The sequence below is a fragment of the Panthera onca genome, chromosome B1, assembly GCF_046562875.1.
Source record: "Panthera onca isolate mPanOnc1 chromosome B1, mPanOnc1 haplotype 2, whole genome shotgun sequence".
Taxonomy (NCBI): Eukaryota; Metazoa; Chordata; class Mammalia; order Carnivora; family Felidae; genus Panthera; species Panthera onca.
Genome location: NC_138342.1, coordinates 85,773,442 through 85,798,065, shown reverse-complemented (window position 1 = coordinate 85,798,065; position 24,624 = coordinate 85,773,442). Strand labels below are relative to the sequence as shown.

Below are 24,624 nucleotides of genomic sequence, written 5' to 3'. Positions count from 1 at the left end.
CTTTTCAACTAAGATCATGAACAAGACAAGGATATCCACTTGCACCACCTTTATTTAACATCATACTAGAGGTCCTAGCCACAGCAATCAGACAAGAAAAAGAATAAAAGACATCCCAATTGGAAAGGAAGAAGTAAAACTTTTACTATTTACAAATGACATGATACTATATATAGAAAACCCTAAAGACTCCTCAAAAAATCACTAAAACTGATAAGTGATTTCAGTAAGGTTGCAGGATACAAAATCAGTATAAATCTGATTGCATTTCTGTACACCAATGAATGGATCCAAAGAGTTGCATTTCTGTACACCAATAACGAAGTAGCAGAAAGAGAATTAAGAAAGCAGTTCCAATTACAATTGCACCAAAAACAATAAAGTACCTATGAATAAACTTAATCAAGGAAGTGAAACACCTTTACTCTGAAAACTATAGGGGCGCCTGGGTGGCTCAGTCGGTTAAGCGTCCGACTTTGGCTCAGGTCATGATCTCACGGTCCGTGAGTTCAAGCCCCGCATCAGGCTCTGTGCTGACTGCTCAGAGCCTGGAGCCTGTTTCAGATTCTGTGTCTCCCTCTCTCTCTGCCCCTCCCCTGTTCATGCTCTGTCTCTCTCTGTCTCAAAAATAAATAAACGTTAAAAAAAATTTTAAAAAAATGAAAACTATAAAACATTGATGAAAGAAATTGAAGATGACACAAATAGAGAGATATCCCATGCTCATGGATTGAAAGAACAAATATTGTTAAAATATCCATACATCCAAAGCCATCTACAGATTTAATGCAATCCCTATCAAAATGGCAACAGCATTTTTGACAGAACTAGAACAAACAATCCTAAAATTGTATGGAACCACAAAAGGCCCCAAATAGTCAAAACAATCTTGAAAAAGATGAATGAAAATGGAGGTATCACAATTCCAGATTTCAAATTATATTACAAAGCTGTAGTGATCAAAACGGTGTGGCACTGGCACAAAAATAGACACATAGTTCAAGAGAACAGAAAAGAGAGCCTAGAGGGGAGCCTGGGTGGCTCAGTCAGTTAAGTGTCTGACTTCAGCTCAGGTCATGATCTCATGGGTTTGTGGGTTCGAGCTCTGTGTCCAGCTCTGTGTTGACAGTGTGGAGCCTGGAGCCTGCTTTTGGATTCCATGTTTCCCTCTATCTCTGGCCCTCCCCCGCCCACACTCTGTTTCTCTCTCAAAACGACATTAATTTTAAAAAAATTAAAAAAGAAAAGAGAGCCTAGAAAGAAATAAACCCATAATTATATGGTAAATTAATCTTTGACAAAGGAGGCAAGAAGATGCAATGGGAATAAGACAGTCTCTTCAAAAATGGTGCTGGGAAAACTAGACAGCTGCATAGAGAAAATTGACAATGGACCACTTTCTTATACCATATACAAAAATAAACTCAAAATCGATTAAGGACCTAAATGTGAGACCATAAACCGTAAAAATCCTAGGAGAGGGCACAGGCAGCAATTTCTCTGACATAGGCCATAGCAAAATTTTTCTAGATATGTCTCCTGAGGCAAGGGAAACAAAAACAAAAATATAGGCTATTGGAGCTACAACAAAATAAAAGCTTCTCCACAGTGAAAAAAACAATCAAAACTAAAAGACATCCTATTGAATGGGAGAGGATATTTGCAAATGACATATCTGATAAAAGGTTAGCATCCAAAATATATAAAGAACTTATACAACCCAACACCAAAAACCAAATAATCCAATTCAAACATGAGCATAAGACATAAATAGACATAAGACAAGAACAGATATTTATCCAAAGAAGACATATAGATGTTCAAAAGAGATGATTCTCAACATCACTAGTCATCAGGAAAATGCAAAGCAACACTACAATGAGATATCAGCTGTCAGAATGGCTAAAATCAGAAACACATAAACAACAATTGTTGGCAAGGATGTAGAGAAAGGGGAACCTGTGCACTGTTGGCAGGAATGAAAACTAGTGCAAAACTATGGAAGACAGTATGGAGATTCTTCAAAAAATTAAAAATAGAATTACCATATGATCCAGTAATTCCACTACTGGGAATTTACCCAAAGATATGAAAACACTAATTTGAAAATGTGTATGCGCCTCTATGTTTATTGCATCATTATTTACAATTGCCAAATTATGGAAGCAGCCTAAGTGTACACCAATTGATGAATAGATAAAGAAGAAATGGTGTGTGTGTGTGTATGTGTGTGTGTGTGTGTGTGTGTGTGTATAATATTACTCAGCCATAAAAAACAATGAAATCTTGCCATTTACAACAACATGAATGGATCCAAAGAGTATAATGCTAAGTGAAATAAGTCAGTCAGAGAAAGACAAATATCATATGATTTCACTCATATATGGAATTTAAGAAACAAAACAAACAAAAGAAGAAACAAAACAACAACAAAAAAGAGACAAACCAAAAAACAGACTCTTAACTATAGAAAGCAAACTGATGGCTACCAGAGGGGAGGTAGGTGGGAGAATGGATGGAATAGGTAAAAGAGATTAAGACTACACTTACCACAATGAGCACTGAGTACAGAATTGTTGGATCAATATATTGTACACCTGAAACTAATTTAACATTACATTAACTATACTGGAATTAAAATTTTTAAAAATAAGCATGTGGGAAAACAAACAAAAAAATAACTTCTTAATATGATTCCACTTACATGAACATCCAGAATAGTTAAATCTCTACAGACAAAAAGCAGACTAATGTGTGCCAGGGGCATGGAGGGTAGTGGTGGAGAATGGGGAGTAACTGCTTCATGGATATGGTGTGTTTCTTGTGAGTGACAAAAATAAATTGGAACTAGATGGAGGTGATGGATACACAACACAATGTTAATGTACCAAATGCTGCTAATTGCACATTTTGAAATGGTTTATTTTATGTTATGTGAATTTTACCTCAATTATATATATTATATATATATATGTATTCTGAGTACAAATATTCTGAATATATATATGTATGTATTCTGAATTCTTTGAATATATTAATTCTTAATTCTCATAGAAAATATATACTTATTGATATACTTACATTATTATCAATAAACTTATATACTTATTTATAAATTAATATATCTATATTCTTACCCCTGCTATATAGATGAGGGAACTAAGTGACAAAAAGACTGAATGACTTACCCAAGGTTACTCAGCTAATAACAGAAGTTGGGATTTAGGTCCAGGTAATCAAATTCCAGAATCTTACCTCTTGACCATTATGCCAGAAAAAAAAGAAATTTGAAATATAAAAAGCAAGAAGACAACAAAAGGAAATCAAAGGCATCAAAATTGGCAAAGATGAAGTTAAGCTTTCACTTTTTGCAGATGACATGATATTATACATGGAAAATCCGATAGACTCCACCAGAAGTCTGCTAGAACTGATACATGAATTTAGCAAAGTTGCAGGATACAAAATCAATGTACAGAAATCAGTTGCATTCTTTTTTTAAAAAAAATTTTTTTTTCAACGTTTTTTATTTATTTTTGGGACAGAGAGAGACAGAGCATGAACGGGGGAGGGGCAGAGAGAGAGGGAGACACAGAATCGGAAACAGGCTCCAGGCTCCGAGCCATCAGCCCAGAGCCTGACGCGGGGCTCGAACTCACAGACCGCGAGATCGTGACCTGGCTGAAGTCGGACGCTTAACCGACTGCGCCACCCAGGCGCCCCATCAGTTGCATTCTTGTACACTAACAATGAAGCAACAGAAAGACAAATAAAGAAACTGATCCCATTCACAATTGCACCAAGAAGCATAAAATACCTAGGAATAAATCTAACCGAAGATGTAAAAGATCTGTATGCTGAAAACTATAGAAAGCTCATGAAGGAAATTGAAGAAAATATAAAGAAATGGAAAAACATTCCGTGCTCATGGATTGGAAGAACAAATATTGTCAAAATGTCAATACTACCCAAAGCTATCTACACATTCAATGCAATCCCAATCAAAATTGCACCAGCATTCTTCTCGAAACTAGAACAAGCAATCCTAAAATTCATATGGAACCACAAAAGGCCCCGAATAGCCAAAGTAATTTTGAAGAAGAAGACCAAAGCAGGAGGCATCACAATTCCAGACTTTAGCCTCTACTACAAAGCTGTAATCATCAAGACAGCATGGTATTGGCACAAAAACAGACACATAGACCAATGGAATAGAATAGAAACCCCAGAACTAGACCCACAAATGTATGGCCAACTAATCTTTGACAAAGCAGGAAAGACTATCCAATGGAAAAAAGACAGTCTCTTTAACAAATGGTGCTGGGAGAACTGGACAGCAACATGCAGAAGATTGAAACTAGACCACTTTCTCACACCATTCACAAAAATAAACTCAAAATGGATAAAGGACCTGAATGTGAGACAGGAAACCATCAAAACCTTAGAGGAGAAAGCAGGAAAAGACCTCTCTGACCTCAGCCACACCAATTTCTTACTTGATACACCCCAAAGGCAAGGGAATTAAAAGCAAAAATGAACTACTGGGACCTTATGAAGATAAAAAGCTTCTGCACAGCAAAGGAAACAACCAACAAAACTAAAAGGCAACCAATGGAATGGGAAAAGATATTTGTAAATGACATATCGGACAAAGGGCTAGTATCCAAAAATCTATAAAGAGCTCACCAAACTCCACACCCGAAAAACAAATGAAGTGAAGAAATGGGCAGAAAACATGCATAGACACTTCTCCAAAGAAGAGATCCAGATGGCCAACAGGCACATGAAAAGATGCTCAACGTCGCTCCTCATCAGGGAAATACAAATCAAAACCACACTCAGATATCACCTCATGCCAGTCAGAGTGGCCAAAATGAATAAATCAGGAGACTATAGATGCTGGAGAGGATGTGGAGAAACGGGAACACTCTTTCACTGTTGGTGGGAATGCAAATTGGTGCAGCCACTCTGGAAAACAGTGTGGAGGTTCCTCAGAAAATTAAAAATAGACCTACCTTATGACCCAGCAATAGCACTGCTAGGAATTTACCCAAGGGATTCAGGAGTACTGATGCATAGGGGCACTTGTACCCCAATGTTTATAGCAGCACTTTCAACAATAGCCAAATTATGGAAAGAGCCTAAATGTCCATCAACTGATGAATGGATAAAGAAATTGTGTTTATATACACAATGGAGTACTACGTGGCAATGAGAAAGAATGAAATATGGCCCTTTGTAGCAACGTGGATGGAACTGGAGAGTGTGATGCTAAGTGAAACAAGCCATACAGAGAAAGACAGATACCATATGGTTTCACTCTTATGTGGATCCTGAGAAACTTAACAGAAACCCATGGGGGAGGGGAAGAAAAAAAAAAAAAGAGGTTAGAATGGAAGAGAGCCAAAGCATAAGAGACTTTTAAAAACTGAGAACAAACTGAGGGTTGCTGGGGGGTGGGAGGGAGGGGAGGGTGGGTGATGGGTGTTGAGGAGGGCACCTTTTGGGATGAGCACTGGGTGTTGTATGGAAACCAATATGACAATAAATTTCATATATTGAAAAAAATGAAATACAAAAAGCAAGAGACTATAAAATGACAAGTCAGATTTGAAAAAATAATAAAAAGCAGTACTTGCAGAAGAAAAACAGAGTAATTGAAATTGAAACTCTAAGAATAGGCTTAATACCCAATAGACACAGCTGAAGAAAAAATTTAGAGCAGTTGAAAATATGAAGAAATTCTGAATGTAGCACAGAGAGATCTAAAATAAGACAGAGTCTAAGAAACATGGAAAGAGACATAAGTAAGTCTACAATGTCTAATTGGAGCTTGAGTTCAATTTATTGCCTCTAGGCTCCAAATGTGCTTTTCAACATATAGGCATACAGGCATTTTATTGCTTCACGGATATTGCATTTTTTACAAATTGAAATTTGTGGCAACTTTACATTGAGCAGCCATTATTATCAGCTCCGTTTTTTCCAACAACATTTGCTCACTTTGTGTCTCCGCACAAAGTGTCACAGTTTGGTAAACCTTGCAATATTTCAAACTTTTTCATTATTATTGTATTTGTTATGGTGAGCTGTGATCAGTGATTATGACTTGCTGTGCACTGTTGGTGGGAATGAAAACTGGTGCTCAGATAATGGTTAGTCTTTTTAACACTGAAGTATTTTAAAATTATTAGGTATATATATTGCTTTTTTAGATATAATAGTGTTGCATATAAAATAGACTACGGCATAGTGTAAACATAACTTTTATATGCACTAGGAAACCAAAAAGTTAATTTGACTTGCTTTCTTGAGATACTAACTTTATTGTGGTGTTCTGGAACAAAACCCACAATATCTTTGAGGTATGCGGTGATAACTAACTGAGTTCCTTTAAGCATTTCTCCTTTAAAATGAAAATGTTAAGATTTCTCAGTAGAGGGTGTTGGAGGGATATTGTGGGAAAAAAGAGGCTCTCTAGAAATTCCTGGTGTGGGCTGGTGGTTGGCTGGTATGGATGTGAAGACATTCAGTGAAGGTCCACAGGGCTAGAAACAATTCGTACGTGACCTTGTAGCCTTGACCAGTGATGATCTTTTTGCAGGCCTCTTGACATGGAAACCAATATTTCTGTATGGCCTGTACGCAGCTTCCTGTGTCCTGGAGGGTCATACACCAGAACTCACTTCTACAAGTCTCTGCACAGCCTGTGTGCATCCCCCCTGTGGTCCAGGGGTCCAGATAGAGCTGCTACTCCCTCTGTTGTAAAGTAGATTACTGCAAAGAAACAATAAGTAGACTGACTCAAGAGCAAAAATGAAAGATTTCTCAATAAATCTTAGAAACAGAAGATGGTGGAATATTATCTTCAATGCACTGAGAAAAGATAATTATCACCCTAGAAGACTACACCAAGAAAAAGATTTTTCAAGAATAAGAATGAATTACATGGATAGATTTGAAGAACATTATATTGAACAAAAGAAGTATATATATATATAGTGTGTAATTCCATTTGCAAGACATTCAAAGAGAGACAAAATTAAACTATGGTGATAGAAATCAGAAAAGTGGCTACCTGGGATGGGGAGCATTTGATTAGAAAGAAGCACAAAGAAACTTTCCAGGATTAAATGTCCTATATCTTAATGGGGGTAGTGATTATACAAGTATATACATTTGCCCAACTCACTGAACTGTGATGGTTAATTTTATGCATCACCTTGACCAGGCCACAGGATGCCCACATAACTGATTAAACATTATTTCTGGGTATGTCTGTGAGGATGTTTCCAGAAGAGATTAGCATTTGAATCGGTAGGCTAAGTAAATCAGATTGTCCTCCTGGATTTCAATCAGCATCATCTATTCCACTGGGGGCCTAAATAGAACGAAAAGGCATCTATTCCACTGGGGGCCTAAATAGAACAAAAAGGCAGAGGAAGGGAGAATTTGCTCTCTGCCTGACTACCTGAGCTAAGACATGGACATCCTTCTTCCAAGGCTGTTTGAAATACAAATATCCTTTCCAAGATAGTCCAGAAACAAAAGTATCCAGTGCCATTGCTCATAAGATGTTCAGAAATGTGAGATCCATGGAGAATCATCCCCCAATATTTCAGAACAAATTTGGTATGTGAATTTTTTTCAGGGTAAAACATAGGATGGGGCGCCTGGGTGGCGCAGTCGGTTAAGCGTCCGACTTCAGCCAGGTCACGATCTCGCGGTCCGTGAGTTCGAGCCCCGCGTCAGGCTCTGGGCTGATGGCTCGGAGCCTGGAGCCTGTTTCCGATTCTGTGTCTCCCTCTCTCTCTGCCCCTCCCCCGTTCATGCTCTGTCTCTCTCTGTCCCAAAAATAAAAATTAAAAAAAAAAAAAAAAAGTTGAAAAAAAAAAAAAACATAGGAAATTGAATACAGATGAAAAGTTAGCATTCAAATTGAGATGTGCTGTAATTATAAAATGCACAAAAGATTTTAAAACCTTATATTAGGGGCACCTGGCTGGCTCAGTTGGCAGAACGTGCAAGTCTTGATCTCAGGGTTATAAATTCAAGCCCCACGTTTGGATGTAGAGATTACTTAAAAATAAAAATTCATCAAAAAAAAAAAAAAAAGAAGAAATGTGATTACAGACATTGTAAAATTACTTATGAGTTGTACATTATATTTCTATTGAATAGCTCTGGATGTCTAATTTTCATTGGACCCCCTAGAATGATTGAGTAATCTAATGAATAGAAATTGGGAGAGAATATTGTCCTTGTTGGAGTTCCCTAGCAAACAGAGATGGAGGCAAAGCTTAACTTTTAATGTTTTGCAGGGAGGTACAATCCCAGAATAGTGAGAGTGTAGGAAAAAGGAAGTGAGTCAGAGACAGTGGGAAAGTACCTTTGGGCAGATGCTGGGAAAGTCTGATGCTAGGTTCTGTGGCATGATGTCTCATCTGAGATTTAAAGTGATGATAGGAGCCAGAATAACCATGGGACTGATTGGATTTGGCCTCAGTCCTGGGGCTGCAAAGCCCATGTGGGTTGCCATGCTAGGCTGTTTTGGTTCTGTTGGATTATGGTTACTGTAATTTCCCATTGATAATTAATATTGGGCATGGAAGTGGTAGAAGATATTCCACTGACTACTCAAGGTTCCAAACATAATCCTCCCTGCCTTCATTAGGTTGTAGCAACTCTAGCTTCACCTGGTAATCAGAATTCATTACCCCAGCCAGTACATTAGCTCCATTTTTTACCTGTTTGTCCAATAGAATAAGGAACCCAAAATGACTCCAAAATACTAGTCACAACTTCCAATTGGGTGGAACCTTGTATATTCCCTACATCTGGAACCAAGACTTCTGACCTAACAGAGTCAACAGTTTCAGGGATAAGAAACACAAATTCCATTAGTGAGTCACTGATAATGATGACAAGAGAGGCAACAGCTATTTCTACATCTTGGTTCCTATACCTGTATACTCTAGTTCTGGGGCACACACCACTTTATATTGGCCAGAGTTTAGTGCACATACTGCATTCTAAAGGAAGGGCTCCAACCCCATTAGGTGCTGCCCTCCAGCTGACACCTAAGCTGAGACTTCACCGGCCATTGCACTGTTTTGTTGTTATTGTTATTGTTTGTTTTGTTTTAGGTTGGCTGCTCTTGGGTGATTGGGTACTCGGTAAAACCAGTGATTCTCAAGTTCATGAGCTCATCTTCACATTTCCTTTGACATCGAGTGGATCTATTTTCCTTTTAAATTTTATTTTATTTTATTTAATTATTATTTTTTTGAGTGGGTCTATTGTTTAAGACAATGTTGTAGGGATACCATTTCAAGAGAATGAATTCTATAACTCTAGGATGGTGCTAGTGGATACACTGCAGTCAAGGAAGGCAGAACATTTTCAGAATATGTATTAATTTCAGTAAATCAATTTGATGGCCCCACCAAGGAGGAAGGGGTCCAGTGTAATCAATCTGCCAACAGGTGGCTGGCCGGTACCATTGTCCAGAGCTCAGCAAAGAGCATTGATAAAGGATGTAGAAGGCTAGACCACCTATTCATATAGTTTACTCTAGTTTACTGTCTAGAGCTCAGTAAGATCGCCCTTGGTGAAAGAAATCCCATGTTGCTGGGTACGTGCATGCCTTTCATCTTTGCTACTGTGGACACTTTCCTCATGTGCTCAGTGCCAAATACTGGAGTGGTGCACAGACAGGCTGGCTAAAATCCACCAGAGTGGATCAAGTATATAGAAAGGACAAGTCTTTCTATATACTTGATTGTCAAGACCCTCCTCTGTGGTACATGTTCTCTTGTGAGCCTTAACGTGAGACACAACAAAACTGCATATGTTGTGTCCACTCCTACAGGGTCCATCCACATATTATCTACTCAGACCTCCATATCCCCCATCTTCCATCCTCATTTCTTTTAAGGCTGTTTTAAGCAAGACTTGACTCTACGCAGCTGTCAATATATAACTGTATCTCAGGCTACCTCTCCTTTCACATGAGGTGAAAAATCAAACATAAGTCTCCTAACTCTGTGTGCTGAGATTTTCTTTTACTAAATGTCATTCAGGGCCATTCCGAAATGGGGCTGTAATGTGGCAGCTAACCTTTTATGGCTATTTCCAATATATATTGCACCAGCCTACATGTGAATCAGGGCTCTGTCAGTTGATCATAAGGGACTCCCCATGAGGTCATCAGTGCAGCACTGATTCATGATGTAGAAGGCTATTGTAGTTTACTTGAGTCCTCTGGGCTTTGCTCGAGTTTGAATATATCACTTCCTACATACAATGGGACATTGGTGCCCCTGCCCAGTTCTATGACTTGGTTGATTTGATAATCCTCAGTTGAGGCTTCATAGTCCTTTAATGTACCACAGTCAGGTGTTTGGTCTTTGTTAAGACCTAGTAGCATACTAGGACCTATTTTTCAGAGTAGTTCTTTATGGTGAATTGCATAGCTTTGTTTTAGGATATAAGGATCTGTACTGTGACTCTTCTATTGGAGTTTGCCCCAAACTCTATATAACCTCCATGGATAAATCTCTAGCACTAGAAGATCTGTTGGATCACATGACGTAAGTGTAATTTTTCAGGTCTGACTATAGGCAATTACAAAGGCTTTACCTGACAGGCGTTGTGGGAAAAAGCCATCCCTTCATCCCATGCTTGGTATACAGCCAAAGTATTACAATCTCTAAAAGAAGTTGCAGTGAAGGACTGATGTCTCTCTGGCTCTTCATGCTCTTCACATATTTACATTCCTAGCTCCAGTAACGTCATTCCTAGTCATTCCTAGGTCTCTTTATCTGAGGCCTTGGGCAGAGATCTTGTTCAGGTGACTCTGCTCCCATCTCCTTCCTTATTGGGCAGGACAAGTGGGAAACCTTGAACACATTTATTCCTACTCAGGCTCAGTACCCAGTAACTTCCTATTCCTAACCCTTCCTCCACCCCATCATCTACAGGGTCCATACAGCAGCTAGAGCCTTTTGTTCAGGGTTCCCTCAACAGTGAGACAACCCCACATCTCTGCTGATCCACCTGACCCTCAACTGGCATGTCATTTTATGGGGGAAACAAAGCAGGGGTGAGTTGACATCTGGTCTCTTTTAGCCTTTTGTTTATACCATCACAGTAAGTGATTAAAGGCTTCACTGTTACCTTCATTATGGCTCCTCTCCTTCTGGTATTCAAATGAAGTGTTTGTTCCACGTTTTTAAGTTCTCCCACAGTCCTCGAATACATGTCAACTCATTTTATGCTTATAACAACCTGAAAACAAGGTGCACTGTCCACATTTTTTAGTTCAGGACACTTTCCAGTTCAAGTCCCACACTTGGTGAGCAGCAGAGGATTTTACATTTGCCTGCACATTTAGTGCAGGTTTCTGAAACCTCAGGAGGCCGCCTCTGTGAGGCTTTATAAAACACAGGGTCGTAGTCCACTAACATTAACGAAGGTGCTGTTCTATCTCTGGGCCAGGCTTTATGCTGCACGCTGTACACGGATTTTCTCAGCGCTCACAATGACCCTACGAATTAGGCAATTTTAGTTATTGTTTACTCTTTGAAGGGTGGGAGTACGCCCGGAGACCAACCTATGGAGGTGCAGGAGGTGAGCGTTACCACCTCCAGGCAGACACCTGCAGCGTGGATGAGGGTCTGGGGAAGTTTGGGGGGAATGAGGTGGTGAGTGTCTCAGGGTTTCGGTTCTCTGAAGCAGTCAGGAGCCTCTCTAGCTGTGTCTTGTCATCCTACTCTGTGTTCTTGAGCTTTCCGAGGCTTTGCGCGCCACTTTGTGCCCAGGAAACTGGGTGTCCCAATTACCGTGCACAGTTCTCGCCTCTCGTTAAGACACCGGAGCGGCAGGTAAAAGCGCGGAGCAGTGCTCAGACTGTAGAGGTACCAGCCCAGGACCGGCTTCTGCCGGTCTGCCGGGGATCTGCGCTCTCCGCCCATCCGCGTTGCCGCGGGAGCCGGGGCGGGTCCCCATAGCTCAGCTGACCTGGGGGCGGGGCCCGGGCGGGGGAGCGCCAGAGCCCCGGCCTCTGGCGAGGGGACCCGTGCTTCCGCGGCCTCCTGTCTGGGGATCGCGGCTGCTGCTCGCGGTATGCGCCTCCGCCTGCTTCTGCTGCTCGCCCTGTGCGGGGCGGGGCCCACTGCCGCAGCCCGCAGCCTCAGCTTGCGGGGAAGCTGGAGGATCCGCAGCGGGAACGGCTCGCTGGAGCTGCCGGGGAGGGTCCCCGGTTGCGTGCACAGCGCCCTGTTCCAGCGGGGCCTCATCCAGGTACTGCGTGCGGCCGCCCCGCCGGAGCCAGCACCGCGTGCCCCTCGTGGCGAGAGGGGCCAAGGAACCGCTTGGCAGCCCCCAATCCTTGGGCTTTGTTCCCGGGTTTAGATCTAACTTTACTTTTGCCTCTTCTGGTCTGTGGCAGGGAAATGCTGAAGCAGTTTGCCTTCTGTTGGCAGAGAGCACCGTTGGCTTCCGGGCTTGGTGGAAATAAGACGGAGCCAGTCAGGCACGTCGATGATTCTGGAAAGCGGAAGTTCGTACAGGGCAAACAGTATTTCTACTGGCGGTTTTCCTATTGCCATAGCTCTCCACTGAAGAGTGTGTAGAAAGGTCCTGTTACTGACAAAGCATAAGGCGGGGGATTCCTGTTTTACTGTGTGGACACTTCAGGGGACAATAGTTTTGCCAACTGTTAACTATATTGAGTAATGTCTCAGTTTTTCTCTTTTGCTTGTAGGCCTCAGGGAGTCAGATTTGGGAATGATGCAGCATGTTGGGTGAGGAGAATGAGATGTACAAGTAAGTGTAAGGTTGGATTACTAGTGCCAGTGTAAAGGCTAAATAATTTTTAAGGCTGATTGGGATATGAAGAAAGATGTTTCTTAGGGCATGTGATGCGTGTGTGAGTGTGTCTTAATAGTTGCTCCAATTTATAGACCACTTGTTGAGGACAAGAGGTTTGTTGTGTGCAGAGGTTTGCAAACAGCTTTTCCACCCTCTGCTGTTTTTATGGTTCCGTCAGCTGCATGTGGCTTTCCCATTCTTTATTTGTTCTTGCTCTGATAGAGGGTCGCCTGGGGGGCTCAAATCATGATCTCATAGTTGGTGAGTTCCAGCCCAGCACAGAGCCCACTTCAGATCCTCTGTCCCCCTCTCTCTCCACCCCTCCCTCTGCTTGCTCTCGCTCTCTCTCAAAAATAAATAAAGACATTTAAAAAATTAAAATCGTTCTTGCTTGGGAAAAGATGTACTTGATGAATATCTTTCAATCGTGTTTACCTGGGACAAGATGTACTTGACGCATTGTCCCAGTCCCCATAACAACTCTACAGAGTAGATCTTCTTATTTGCATTTTATGGATGATATGGAGTTATGGAGCCCAGAGAAGTTAGAGGATTTACCTAAGATCACACAACAATTAGGTGGCAGAAGTAGAAATCTATCCCAGGCTGGCCTGACTCCATTTCGTAGCCTGGATTCTCAACTGTGCTACTCTTACCACAGTGTTTTGAAAAATTGTTTTTGAAGCACTGTGGTTGACTTTCAGGAGTGTCATTAACAGTACTTAAATGACACGATTGTCAACTGGGGTTATGCAAAATTTATGATCTGGTACACATTAGCTTTTTTTCAAGAAATAAGTATCAGAAAGGAAGTGAATGTTGTAAATGAATGACACTGACCACAGTCCAGTTTATTTTTTAAAACAAGTAATTCTCAAATTTAGGTACTTCCACTATTTTTAGTTAACAAACTGCTTGTGACATAGACCACAGCCTACGTTGGTACTCTGAGGCTTCACTCATATATCTTGAGAATTCCTGTGTCTGTTTGGCAGGGTCTCCCCTTGCCTCATTTCACTGATAAAATTAAGGCAATGGGAAATACTGGTTTTAGCAAGTAGGATGATTGTTCCATTTAATGAGGCTACATATTAAGAAACAATGTTTGGTTACCAGCTAATGAGAAGGAGGTTGCTCACAGTGTGAAATAACTGACTTTTCCTCCTGAAAATAATTTACATTGTTTGCCAAATATTTCAAATTCGTAGAAGAACTTTAAGTTTAGTAAGGTTAATGTGGGTTTTATTTATTTATTTTAAATATTCATTTATTTATTAAATTTTTTTTAAATGTTTATTTTATTTTTGAGAGAGAGAGTGTGAGTGGGGGAGGGGCAGAGAGAGAGAGAGAGAGAGAGAGAGAGAGAGACAGGGAGACACAGAATCTGAAACAGGTTCCAGGCTCTGAGCTGTCAGCACAGAGCCCGACACAGGACTCGAACTTGGGAATGGCAAGATCATGACCTAGGCAGAAGTCGAACACTTAACCGACTGAGCCACCGAGGTGCCCCTGTTTATTTATTTTTAAGAGAGAGAGAGAGCACAAGCAGAGTAGGGGCAGAGAGAGAAAGAGAGAGGGAGACGGAATCTGAAACAAGCTCCAGGCTCTGAGCTGTCAGCACAGAGTCTGATGTGGGGCTCGAACCCATGAACCATGGGCTGAAGTTGGATGCTCAACTGACTGAGCCACCTAGGCGCCCCTGGATGTGGGTTTTAAATGATAGTGGGATGAGAAATGGGGAAGGTTTTTGGGAATTGGAGAACTCCAAGCCTAATCATCAGCAACATCAGTATTATTACTGAATAATATGCTACTTTTATTCCACCTGCTTTATTACAACTTTGCCATCCTTTTTTGGTGTTGGCCCTCAGGAAATATTCTATAGTTTAGAGCAGGCAGTGGCCCCCATACTGTGTTTACACAAGAACTTGAAACATATCTTACCAAAGTCATTTACTTATTCATTTACCTAATTATCTCATAAGTGTTTATTTAGTACTTCCAACATAGCAGGCACTATTCAAAGTGCTTGAAATTGAGTGGTGAAGAAACAAACTCTGTGCCCATAGACATTCTAGTGGAGGAGATAGACAATAAGCAAATTAATAGGTAACATAATGTCACGTGGTGCACCTAAGAGAAATAAAGCCGATTAAAGGAAGGGAGCGTAGGAGGCTGGTTGGGAAGGATTCCTATTAAAATAAAGTGGTTAAAGATGGCCATTTTGATAAAGTGACTTTTAAACAGAGATCTTTTTGATAAGGTCTGTTTTAAGAAGAAGTGCATTCTCAGCAAAGAGGGAAAAAAAGGCCAGAGTGGAGAGGGGAGAGGCCTTGAGGTGGAAGCATGCTCGACAAGTTCCAGGATTAGTGAGCTGGCCAGTGTAAGCCAGAGAAAGGGAATGTGTTCAAAGAAGGCATCAAGGGCGGACCATGCAGGGCTTATAAACTATGGGAAACACCTTGGATTTTATTCTGCATATGATGGGACTTTATTGGGAGTTTTGAGCTTAGACTTGCATAAATGGATCTGCCTATTAGAAAATCATTCTGGCTATGTGAAGACTGCCGCAGAATGAAAGCATGGACGCTAAGTACAGGACTATTACTTTTGAATGGACAGGAGATAACTTCCTGCTTGGACCAAGGTGGCAGCAGCAAACTGGTGAGAAATCTTGGGAGAACACTTTTTTTTTTTCTTGGTGTAGAATCTTAGTTTATCTGTTTACACATGTGGCTTGTATGAGTGTAGACATTTTTTTTTTTTTGCATTTCATAACTTGTTTTATTTTTTATTTTTTAAAATTTACATCCAAATTAGTTAGCATATAGTGCAACAGTGATTTCAGGAGTAGATTCCTTAGTGTCTCTTACCCATTTAGTCCATCCCCCCCACCCACAACCCCTTCCCGTAACCCTCAGTTTGTTCTCCATATTTATGAGTCTCTTCTGTTTTGTCCCCCTCCGTTTTTATATTATTTTTGTTTCCCTTCCCTTATGTTCATCTGTTTTGTCTCTTAAAGTCCTCATATGAGTGAAGTCATATGATTTTTGTCTTTCTCTGACTAATTTCACTTAGCATAATACCCTCCAGTTCCAGCCACGTAGTTGCAAATGGCAAGATTTCATTCTTTTGATTGCCGAGTAAATACTCCATTGTATATATATACCACACCTTCTTTACCCATTCATCCATCGATGGACATTTGGGCTCTTTCCATACTTTGGCTATTGTTGGTAGTGCTGTTATAAACATGGGGGTGCATGTGTCCCTTCGAAACAGCACGCCTGTATCCCGTGGATAAATGCCTAGTAGTGCAATTGCTGGGTCATAGGGTAGTTCTGTTTTTAGTTTTTTGAGGATTGTGAGAATACATTTTATATATGTGTGTGTGTGTGTATGTATATATATGTGTGTATGTATATATATGTATATATGTATATATTTTTTGTAAGTTTATTTATTTTAAAAGAGAGAGTATAGGGGAGGGCCAGAGAGAATGGGAGAGAGAAAATCCCAAGCAGGCTCCGCACTGTCAGCGCAGAGCCTGATGTGGGGCTCGAACCCACAAACAGTGAGATCATGCCCTGAGCCAAAATCAAGAGTCAGATGCTTAGCTCTCTGAGCCAGCCAGGTGCCATGAGAACACATTTAAATGTAGAACCAGTAGGATTACTTCAGTTTGATTTGTTGATGGATTGGGCATAAGGTGTGAAAGAGGAGTCAAGGAAAAGTTCAGGATTTTTCGGTCTGAACAGTTGATTAAATGGAATTCATATTTACTGAGAGGCTCCTGTGGCCAGCATGGGTGTTTCATAGGTGACTGTATTTCCTATACAGAATCTAAATCTTAGGTGTCTTGGAGAGTCTTTTGAGCTTCCTGCTAAAGGTTATCATTCATCATTCAGCCTACTATTATACCACACATTAAAGTATGCATTACAGTAAAAAAGAAATGAGTAAGACTCAGTTCCTATTTTGTAGGAGGTCACATTCTTGTGAGGCAGATGATAAGATATAAGTGCTTAGATAAGGGGACTCTTGTTAGGAAAGGTCTCAGCTTTCCTATTCAATTCCTCAGTAGCGCAAGTTTGAAAAGCTTTTTTTTTTTTCCTTTTTAAATAAAAGATACTCTCAAATTAGAGAGTCTGTGCCAAAATTAGAAAATATAGGTAGTAAGAAGAAGAAAACTTGGAAACCTGGCTTTCAGAGATAACTATTAAATTTTTTAAATGTACTATATCCATTCAGAATTTGTCTGTATGCACTTTTGATAATTATTTAAATACACAGTTTAACAACTTTTTTGTATAGTGTTTTTGATAGTTTTACATACAATAAACATATTTCTAACAAACCATATTTAATGGCTCTTTTTTATTTCATTGTGTACGTTTGCTACCATTTATAATCAGTCACTTACTGTTGGATTGTTATCTTACTTATTTTTTTCTATTCTTTGGTGAAGATCCTTTTAGCTAAATTTTAGTTAGTGTATATCCTTATTTTCTTAGACAATTCTTAGAAGTGCAATTGCTGATTCAAAGGGTATGCACATTTTTAGTGTTATAATATGTACTTCTCAGTTTTTTTTCAATAAAAATTGTAAGTTTTATGCTCCCATTATCATTTTATCCCAGTGCTCATTTTAAGTGCTAGATTTGGATATTTTAAAAAGCAGAAACAGGGGCACCTGGGTGGCTCAGTCAGTTGGGCGGACAACTTCGGCTCAGGTCATGATCTCAACAGTTCGCCAGTTTAAGCCCGGCTTTGCGCTCTGTGCTGACAGCTCGGAGCCTGGAGCCTGCTTCAGATTCTGTGTCTCGCTCTCTGCCTCTCCCCACTCTCGCTGTTTCTCTGTCTCTCAAAAATAAATAAACATTAAAAAATGTTTAAAAAATAAAAGACAAGAACAATTTACTTTGTAGTAAGGTTGAACAATTTTTATCATGTTTATTGGTGATTTGCGGTTACTTATTCATGTTCTTTATTTTTCTATTAGCTATTAATCTTTTAAAATATAGATTTGTTAGACCTCTTTATTTGTTACATATTTTCAAAAATGTCCCATTCATTAATGATGTATTTTATCACATAGATGTTTTAAAGTTTTATATATTGAAATCTTATAAGGTTTTTTCCTTTTATGATTGTTATTTTGTTTGATACTATGCTTTGAAAGTAATTCCCTCTCTCTCAATTAAATAAATATTTACAAATATTTCTTTTTTTGTAACTTTATAATTCCTTTTCATATTTAAAATATTGATCCATTTGAATTTTTTTCAAATGGTTAATTAGTTTTTTATATCCCATACTTTAACAATTTCTCTTTTGTTCATTGATATAAAACATTAGTTTTTCATGTATGAAATTCTCATATACTGATAACTTTTCTCATTCCCTCTTTTAAAATTACTTTTTAAAGCATTATAAATATTTAATGCTTAAAAAGTTTTTTTTAAATATTTATTTTTGAGAGAGGGAGAGATAGAGCATGAGCAAGGTGGGGCAGAGAGACAAAGGGAGACACAGAATCTGAAGCAGGATCCAGGCTCTGAGCTATCAGCACAGAATCCGATGCAGGGCTCAAATTCATGAGCTGTGAAATCATGATCTGAGCCGAAGTCAGACGTTTAACTTACTGAGCCACCCAGGCACTCCAAATATTTAATGCTTATTGAAAAACAACAACAAAATTGATGCCCAAAAATATAAAATATAAAGAACAAGGAAAAAATAATGAAAAGCATACTACAAAGCAGGAGTAATCACTGTAAAATTTTTCATGTGTATCTTTCCAGATTTTTCTAAGTATATACAAATACAATAATATAAAAATTAAATCAATTTCTGAAATAGTTTTGTAAGTACTTCATTTAAAATATATGGTGAACATCTTTCTCCATCCACAAGTGTCTATAAATATAGATCTAGAATAATTTTTAATAACTATATAGATTCCATTTTGAAGATGTGTTCTACACTTAAATCTACACTTAAAAATAGAAGAAAATATATTATAAATATATGAATATCTACATGTACTAAAAAATGGTAGACACCAAATGCTTAGAACTTTTTCTCTAAATTTTATTACTGCCTTCTATCCTTCATAATGTAACTGGGACAGATGGTCAGAGAAGAAGATTTTGTATATTCTTGTACTCTGAAAGTAGCCAAGAGGCAATTGCCATGTGAATATACTTCTAAAGCTTTTTGTTATGGTGAATTTCAAACAAATAAAAAAAAAAAAGTAACTCAATGAACCCCCATTTACCCATCACCTGGCTTCAGCACAGTCCATTTTGTTTCTTTGTCCAGTCATTATACTACCCCTTACTTGAAGCAGTCCCAGATATCACATCATTTCATTCTCAAACATTTCATTGTGGGTCTCTAACTATAATACCATTATCACCATTTTAATATTTTTGTTGTGTTTCAGAGAAGGAGGTGTCACAATGATCAATGATGGTCCAAAATGGCCAAACATAAATTTATTTTTAAAGAAGAGGTACTTTTTCTGGTTGCCGTACTCACCTTCTACAAAAGACTTAAAAATGGGATACTTGGTTTTATTGGACCATTTTATGTGAAGTGATTTCAAAATCTTTTAGGAAAGGAATCATTTAAAGATCTATAGGGTTTCTAGAAGTTCGACTGCTTAAACAACGTGTGGCATTGAGGAGATAAATTAGCTAAGGACTCTGCATTTGAAGTTTAAATTTGAGCAGAAATAGTCATTCAGTTTGGAGGAAGAGAAAATCACAAGGTTTTTAAGCCTTTTTTCTTTTATTTTTTAAGCCTTTTTTTAAAGTTTATTCATTTATTATTTCTGAGAGATAAAGAGAGCACAGTGGGGGAGGGGCAGAGAGCAAGAGAGGGAAACACAGAATCCGAAGCGGGTTTCAGGCTCTGAGCTGTCAGCACAGAGCCTGATGTGGGCTCGAAGTCAGACGCTTAACTGACTGAGCCACCCAGGTGCCCCAAGCCTTTTTTTTTTAAAGATAGCTTTAGAAAATCCTGATTCTTGGGGTGCCTGGGTGGCTCAGTTGAACACCCCACTCTTGTCTCACAATTTGTAGGTTCAAGCCCTGCGTCCAGCTCTGCACTGACAGCACAGAGCAGAGCCTGCTTGGGATCCTCTCTCTCCTTCTCTCTCTGCCTTTCCCCTGCTCATGCTCTCTATCTCAAATAAATAAACTTAAAAAAAAAAAAAAGAAAATCCTGATCCTTAAACCTGGACACATGCTTCCTCATTTGATGCCTTGTCAGGTGTATTTAGGGCATAGGGGGATTTGCTTCTCATGGCCCAACACTGGGAATCAAAGCATCATCTGAGAGTTCAATCTTTAGGCTGGCTGGTCTTCATCACCCGTAGGTGTATATAGTCAACCTAGACTGTGAAATTCATCTGCATGTAATAATTATTTAATATTTTCCATGTGCAATGCACTCTCTTTGACCCTTTCAGGTGCACCTGTTCACATAATTCCCACCGCAACCCTGTGGAGAAGGTATCATTACTTATACTGACTGAGGCTCACACAAGTTATGGCCTAAGAGCATGCATCTAATAAATGGTGGGACAAGGATTCAACCCACATCTTTTCATGGCCCACGCTGCCTGTTGGCAAGAATAAATAGTAAGCAAAGAGAATAATTACTGTTTTAATTTAAAGATGTCCAGTAAACACAGTGATGAGCACAGCATACTACTGTTCAAAATATATCACTAGAAGCATCCCATTTGCCAGAAGTTCTTGATAAATGCAATAATTCCTGAGGGTCAGTCCACACATCACTTCCTTATTCTCTGTGTCTCAGAAGTCTCTGAGTTTCAGCCATTACCTCTGTGCCACAACTGGTCCGGTGCCTTCATCTCTAACTCTGTCCTCCTGATTTGTGTCTGGAGATTTGGCTCCACTCTTCTACCTGAATGTCTTCATGGAGTATTGAAACTCGATATATGCAGATACCTCTTCTCTCAACTCTCCCAATCCTTACTTTTTCTTCTTTTATCTATTTCCTTTTTTTTAGGTTTACTTATTTATTTTTGAGACAGAGAGAGAGTGGGAGAGCACAAGTGGGGAAAGGGCAGAGAGAGAGAGAGGGAGGGAGAGAGAGCGAGAGAGCGAGAGAGAGAGTGAGAGAGAGAGAGAGAGAGAGACAGAATTTGAAACAGGTTCCAGACTCTGAGCTGTCAGCACAGAGTCCAACGTGGGGCTCGAACCCACAAACCATGAGATCATGACCTAGGCTGAAGTCAGATGCTTAACCAACTAAGCCACCCAGGCGCCTCTACCTATTTCTAATAAAAGCACCAACATTTTCTCAGTAAATGAAGCCTGGAATTTTGGTGCCATTTTTGTTTCTTCTCACATATGTTGCAACTTGTGCAACTTGTAGGTCCAGCCTACAACAACATCTTATAACCATTCTGGCCAAGTCATTTGTACTGTTATCAACCTCGCTTATTGTTTTCTTTTTAAAAAAGAGATCAACTGATTTTAGAAACAGATAAAGGAAATACAATTGATCCTTGAACAACGTGGGTTTGAATTTACACATGAATTTTTTTCAGTAAATACAGCACAATACTATAAATGTGTTTTCCTTATGATTTTCTTAACAACATTTTCTTTTCTCTAGCGTAGTTTATTGTAAGAATACAGTATATAATCCATATAACATACACAATATGTTAATTATGTTATTGGTAAAGTTTCTGGTCAATAGTAGACTATTAGTAGTTAAGTTTTTGGGGAGCCAAAAGTTAATCAGATTTTTGACCATGCAGGGTTTAGGAGCACTTATTGTTAACTGTACCCCTGAGGGTTAACTGTAATGATAAAAAAAATTTGAAGGTAGGGGGCACCTGGGTGGCTAAGTCGGTTAAGTGTCTGACTCTTGATTTCAGCTCAGGTCATGATCTCATGGTCATGAAATCAAGCCTGGGATCAGGCTCTGGGCTGGGCATGGAGCCTGCATTAGATTCAGTCTCTCTCTCTCTCTCTCTCTCTCTCTCTCTCTCTCTCTTTCTCCCCCTCTTCCCCCTCCCCTGCTTGTGTGCATGATCTCTTTCTCAAAAAAAAAAAAAAAAAAAAGAAAAAAAAATTACAGGTGGGAAACATAATCAAAGCAAGTATCCTTCCGTCCCTGTCTCCTAGTTTTCTAGTTCCCTTCTACAGAAACAACTACAGTTAACCAGATTCTTGTGTATATTCATGTATCTTATGATATATGTCTATATACATATAGAGTTATCTGTATTTCTTCATAAAGGATAGCATTCTATGTATGTTGTTTGGTACTGACTTTTTTCTTTCACTTGACATCTCATAGAAGTCATTTCAGATCCGTACATATAACAGTAATGACAGCTATCATTTGTTGAATGCTTGCTATGGGTAATGAATGGTTCTGAGCACCTTCCACATGTTACCTCCTGCAATGTTCATCCTGTTCCTGGGAGGTACTATTATTATCTCTGTTCTAGAACTGAGAAAACAGAAGTATAGGGGTGTTGTATGAGCTTCACAAGCTCCCAGAGGTATTCGGGCCAAGCTAGGGCTTGAACTCATGTGAACAAGATTGCTCCCCACTGCTGCTCTTACCTGTCAGCTCCATCCACACCCCTAGCTTCGTCTCAGAGGCAAGAACTATGGCTGCGCAGCTGTTCAACTGCCCACCCTTGCTCCTGAGCAAGTGTGATTTCCAACTCCTCTGACCCTCATGTCAGTCAAGAATCTCTCTCCAGGCATTTATGCTAATCTTTCATGAGTGCTACCCTGCACTGTGGAGTGGGCTAAGCAAATCATTTTGTTTCTCCTTTTAAATTCCCCTTTTAATCCTCTTTGGTCAGGATATAAGGAGTTTCCTTAACTCACAACCCCTTTTTACCTAGAGTTGTGTTAGTTGTGAAGCAGTATTTACTAGTTTAAGGATTTTAAGCAAAAATAACATTAAGGCCAATCAAAATATTTTGACTTATGAGGGTGCTTAGATGGCTCAGTCGGTTAAGCGTCCGACTCTTGATTTCAGCTCAGGTCATGATCCCAGGGTCGTGAGTTGGAGCCCCACGTTGGGCTTTATGCTGATAGCACGCGGAGCCTGCTTGGAAGTCTCTCCTCTCTCTCTCTGCCCCTCTCCTTGCTCGCATGTGTACTTTCTTGCTCTCAAAATAAATCAATTTAAAAACATGTTTTGACTTACGGATTTGGGATCTCTTGTATATGTGAAGCTGCTGAAGTAAGAATCATAGCTGAGCTCATTTTGACAATGGATAAACAAGTTTGGAGAGTGCAGCTTCTTCTGAATGGAACACATCAATATCCCTATGTGGGTTAGGGTAGATCAGCTTCCTATGAAAGTCTGTCTTCTTTTTCTTTTTATTATATGGTATCTAGTACATGGAAAGTTTTATGCACATGTGCATTTGTGAGTTTTAAAGCCTATGATTAAATGAAGACCCATGCACCTGCCATCCAGTTTATGAACCTGCACATTGCCAACACTATTGCAGTTACCTTGCCTCTCCCAATCCTATCACTTGCCTTCCTCTAAGGTAACCGCTATTCTGAGTTATCACTTTCTTGCTTTTTACAAATTAAGGTTTTATATATCTGTGTATCTTTTTTAAAAGTTTATTTATTTTGAGAGAGAGACAGCACGAGTGGGGGAGGGGCAGAGAGAGGGAGAGAGAGAGAATCCCAAGCAGGCTCCGCACTGACAATGCAGAGCCCAACGTGGGGCTCAAACTCACGAAACTGTGAGATCATGACCTGAGCTGAAACCAAGAGTCAGATGCTTAGCCGACTGAACCACCCAGGCACTTCCAAATATCTGTGTATCTTAATATATTGGTTACTTTTGCTTATTTTTAAATGAATGTTTTCTTAAACTTTATTTATTTTTTTTGCCTAAGTGTCCAAGAATATATCTGTGTGTGAAAGAGTTGCGAAGACTTCCTTTTCTGTATTTAACTCCATTTGAAGTAATTATGTCTGGGATGGAATCAGGCATTGGATTGAAGCAGAACTGGGGAGTGGAAATGCTATACCTGGTTAAGGAATTTATGTATCTCTAAATGGATGTAATAGATGAAGTTCAGAAGCTTACAGAGAAAATGGGACTGATAATGTTGTTTGCATGGCGTGGGGCCACATAGTCTGTTGATGTACAGCAGGTATGGTAAATGACAATGATAAATAACCAGCCCTACATAGCATGTTTATCCCCTGGTTCCCACTTGGTAGTAGCACTGACTTTGTAACTGTTGATGACGTTTGTGACATTAATGGCAGTATCAGGGAATGATTGAGTGTGTGGACTCTGGAACCAGATGTCCTGGGTCTGAATCAGTGCTGCACCACTTCATAGCCATTTGACTTTGAGCTTTGGACTCTTTGTCAGTAAAGGGGAATGAAGATAATACCTGCCCCATTGGGTCATGGGCAATAGGGTAGCTATTAGCTATTGTTGCTGTGATCATCTGGTATAAAAGTGTACGTGTATTTGGCATGAAGCATTGTAGAATAGTTGAAAAAATGTTAGACTGCCTTGATTTAGTTCCTGGATGTACTGCTTAGTTGGGGGACCTCAGGAGTGGAATCTTTTGGAACTTTCGTTTCTTTCTCTATAAATGTACTGCATGTGTTGGTTATGAAGACAAAAGCATGTGAGTGGCTATCTCGGTTAACAAATGATACTTCTGTTGTTTTTTAGGGTTCGTGGGTTTGCCTAACA

General features: G+C 39.6%; 1 protein-coding gene across 8 annotated transcripts in view; it reads left to right on the top strand.

Moving 5' to 3' along the window:
• Nucleotides 1-12,051: 12,051 nt before the first annotated feature.
• MANBA (mannosidase beta) overlaps nt 12,052-24,624 on the top strand; it is a 113,468-nt gene continuing 100,895 nt past the window's right edge. For 3 of the 8 annotated variants that reach the window (XM_078445847.2, XM_078445848.2, XM_078445846.2), the window contains exon 1: nt 12,052-12,303. In XM_078445847.2, the coding sequence (XP_078301973.2) occupies nt 12,127-12,303 (177 nt within the window). In that variant the 5' untranslated portion in view covers nt 12,052-12,126. Of the gene's footprint in view, nt 12,304-12,451; nt 12,829-20,350; nt 20,523-24,624 lie in introns of all 8 variants that reach the window. The other 5 variants (XM_078445852.2, XM_078445849.2, XM_078445853.2 and 2 more) reach the window with 5 other exon arrangements.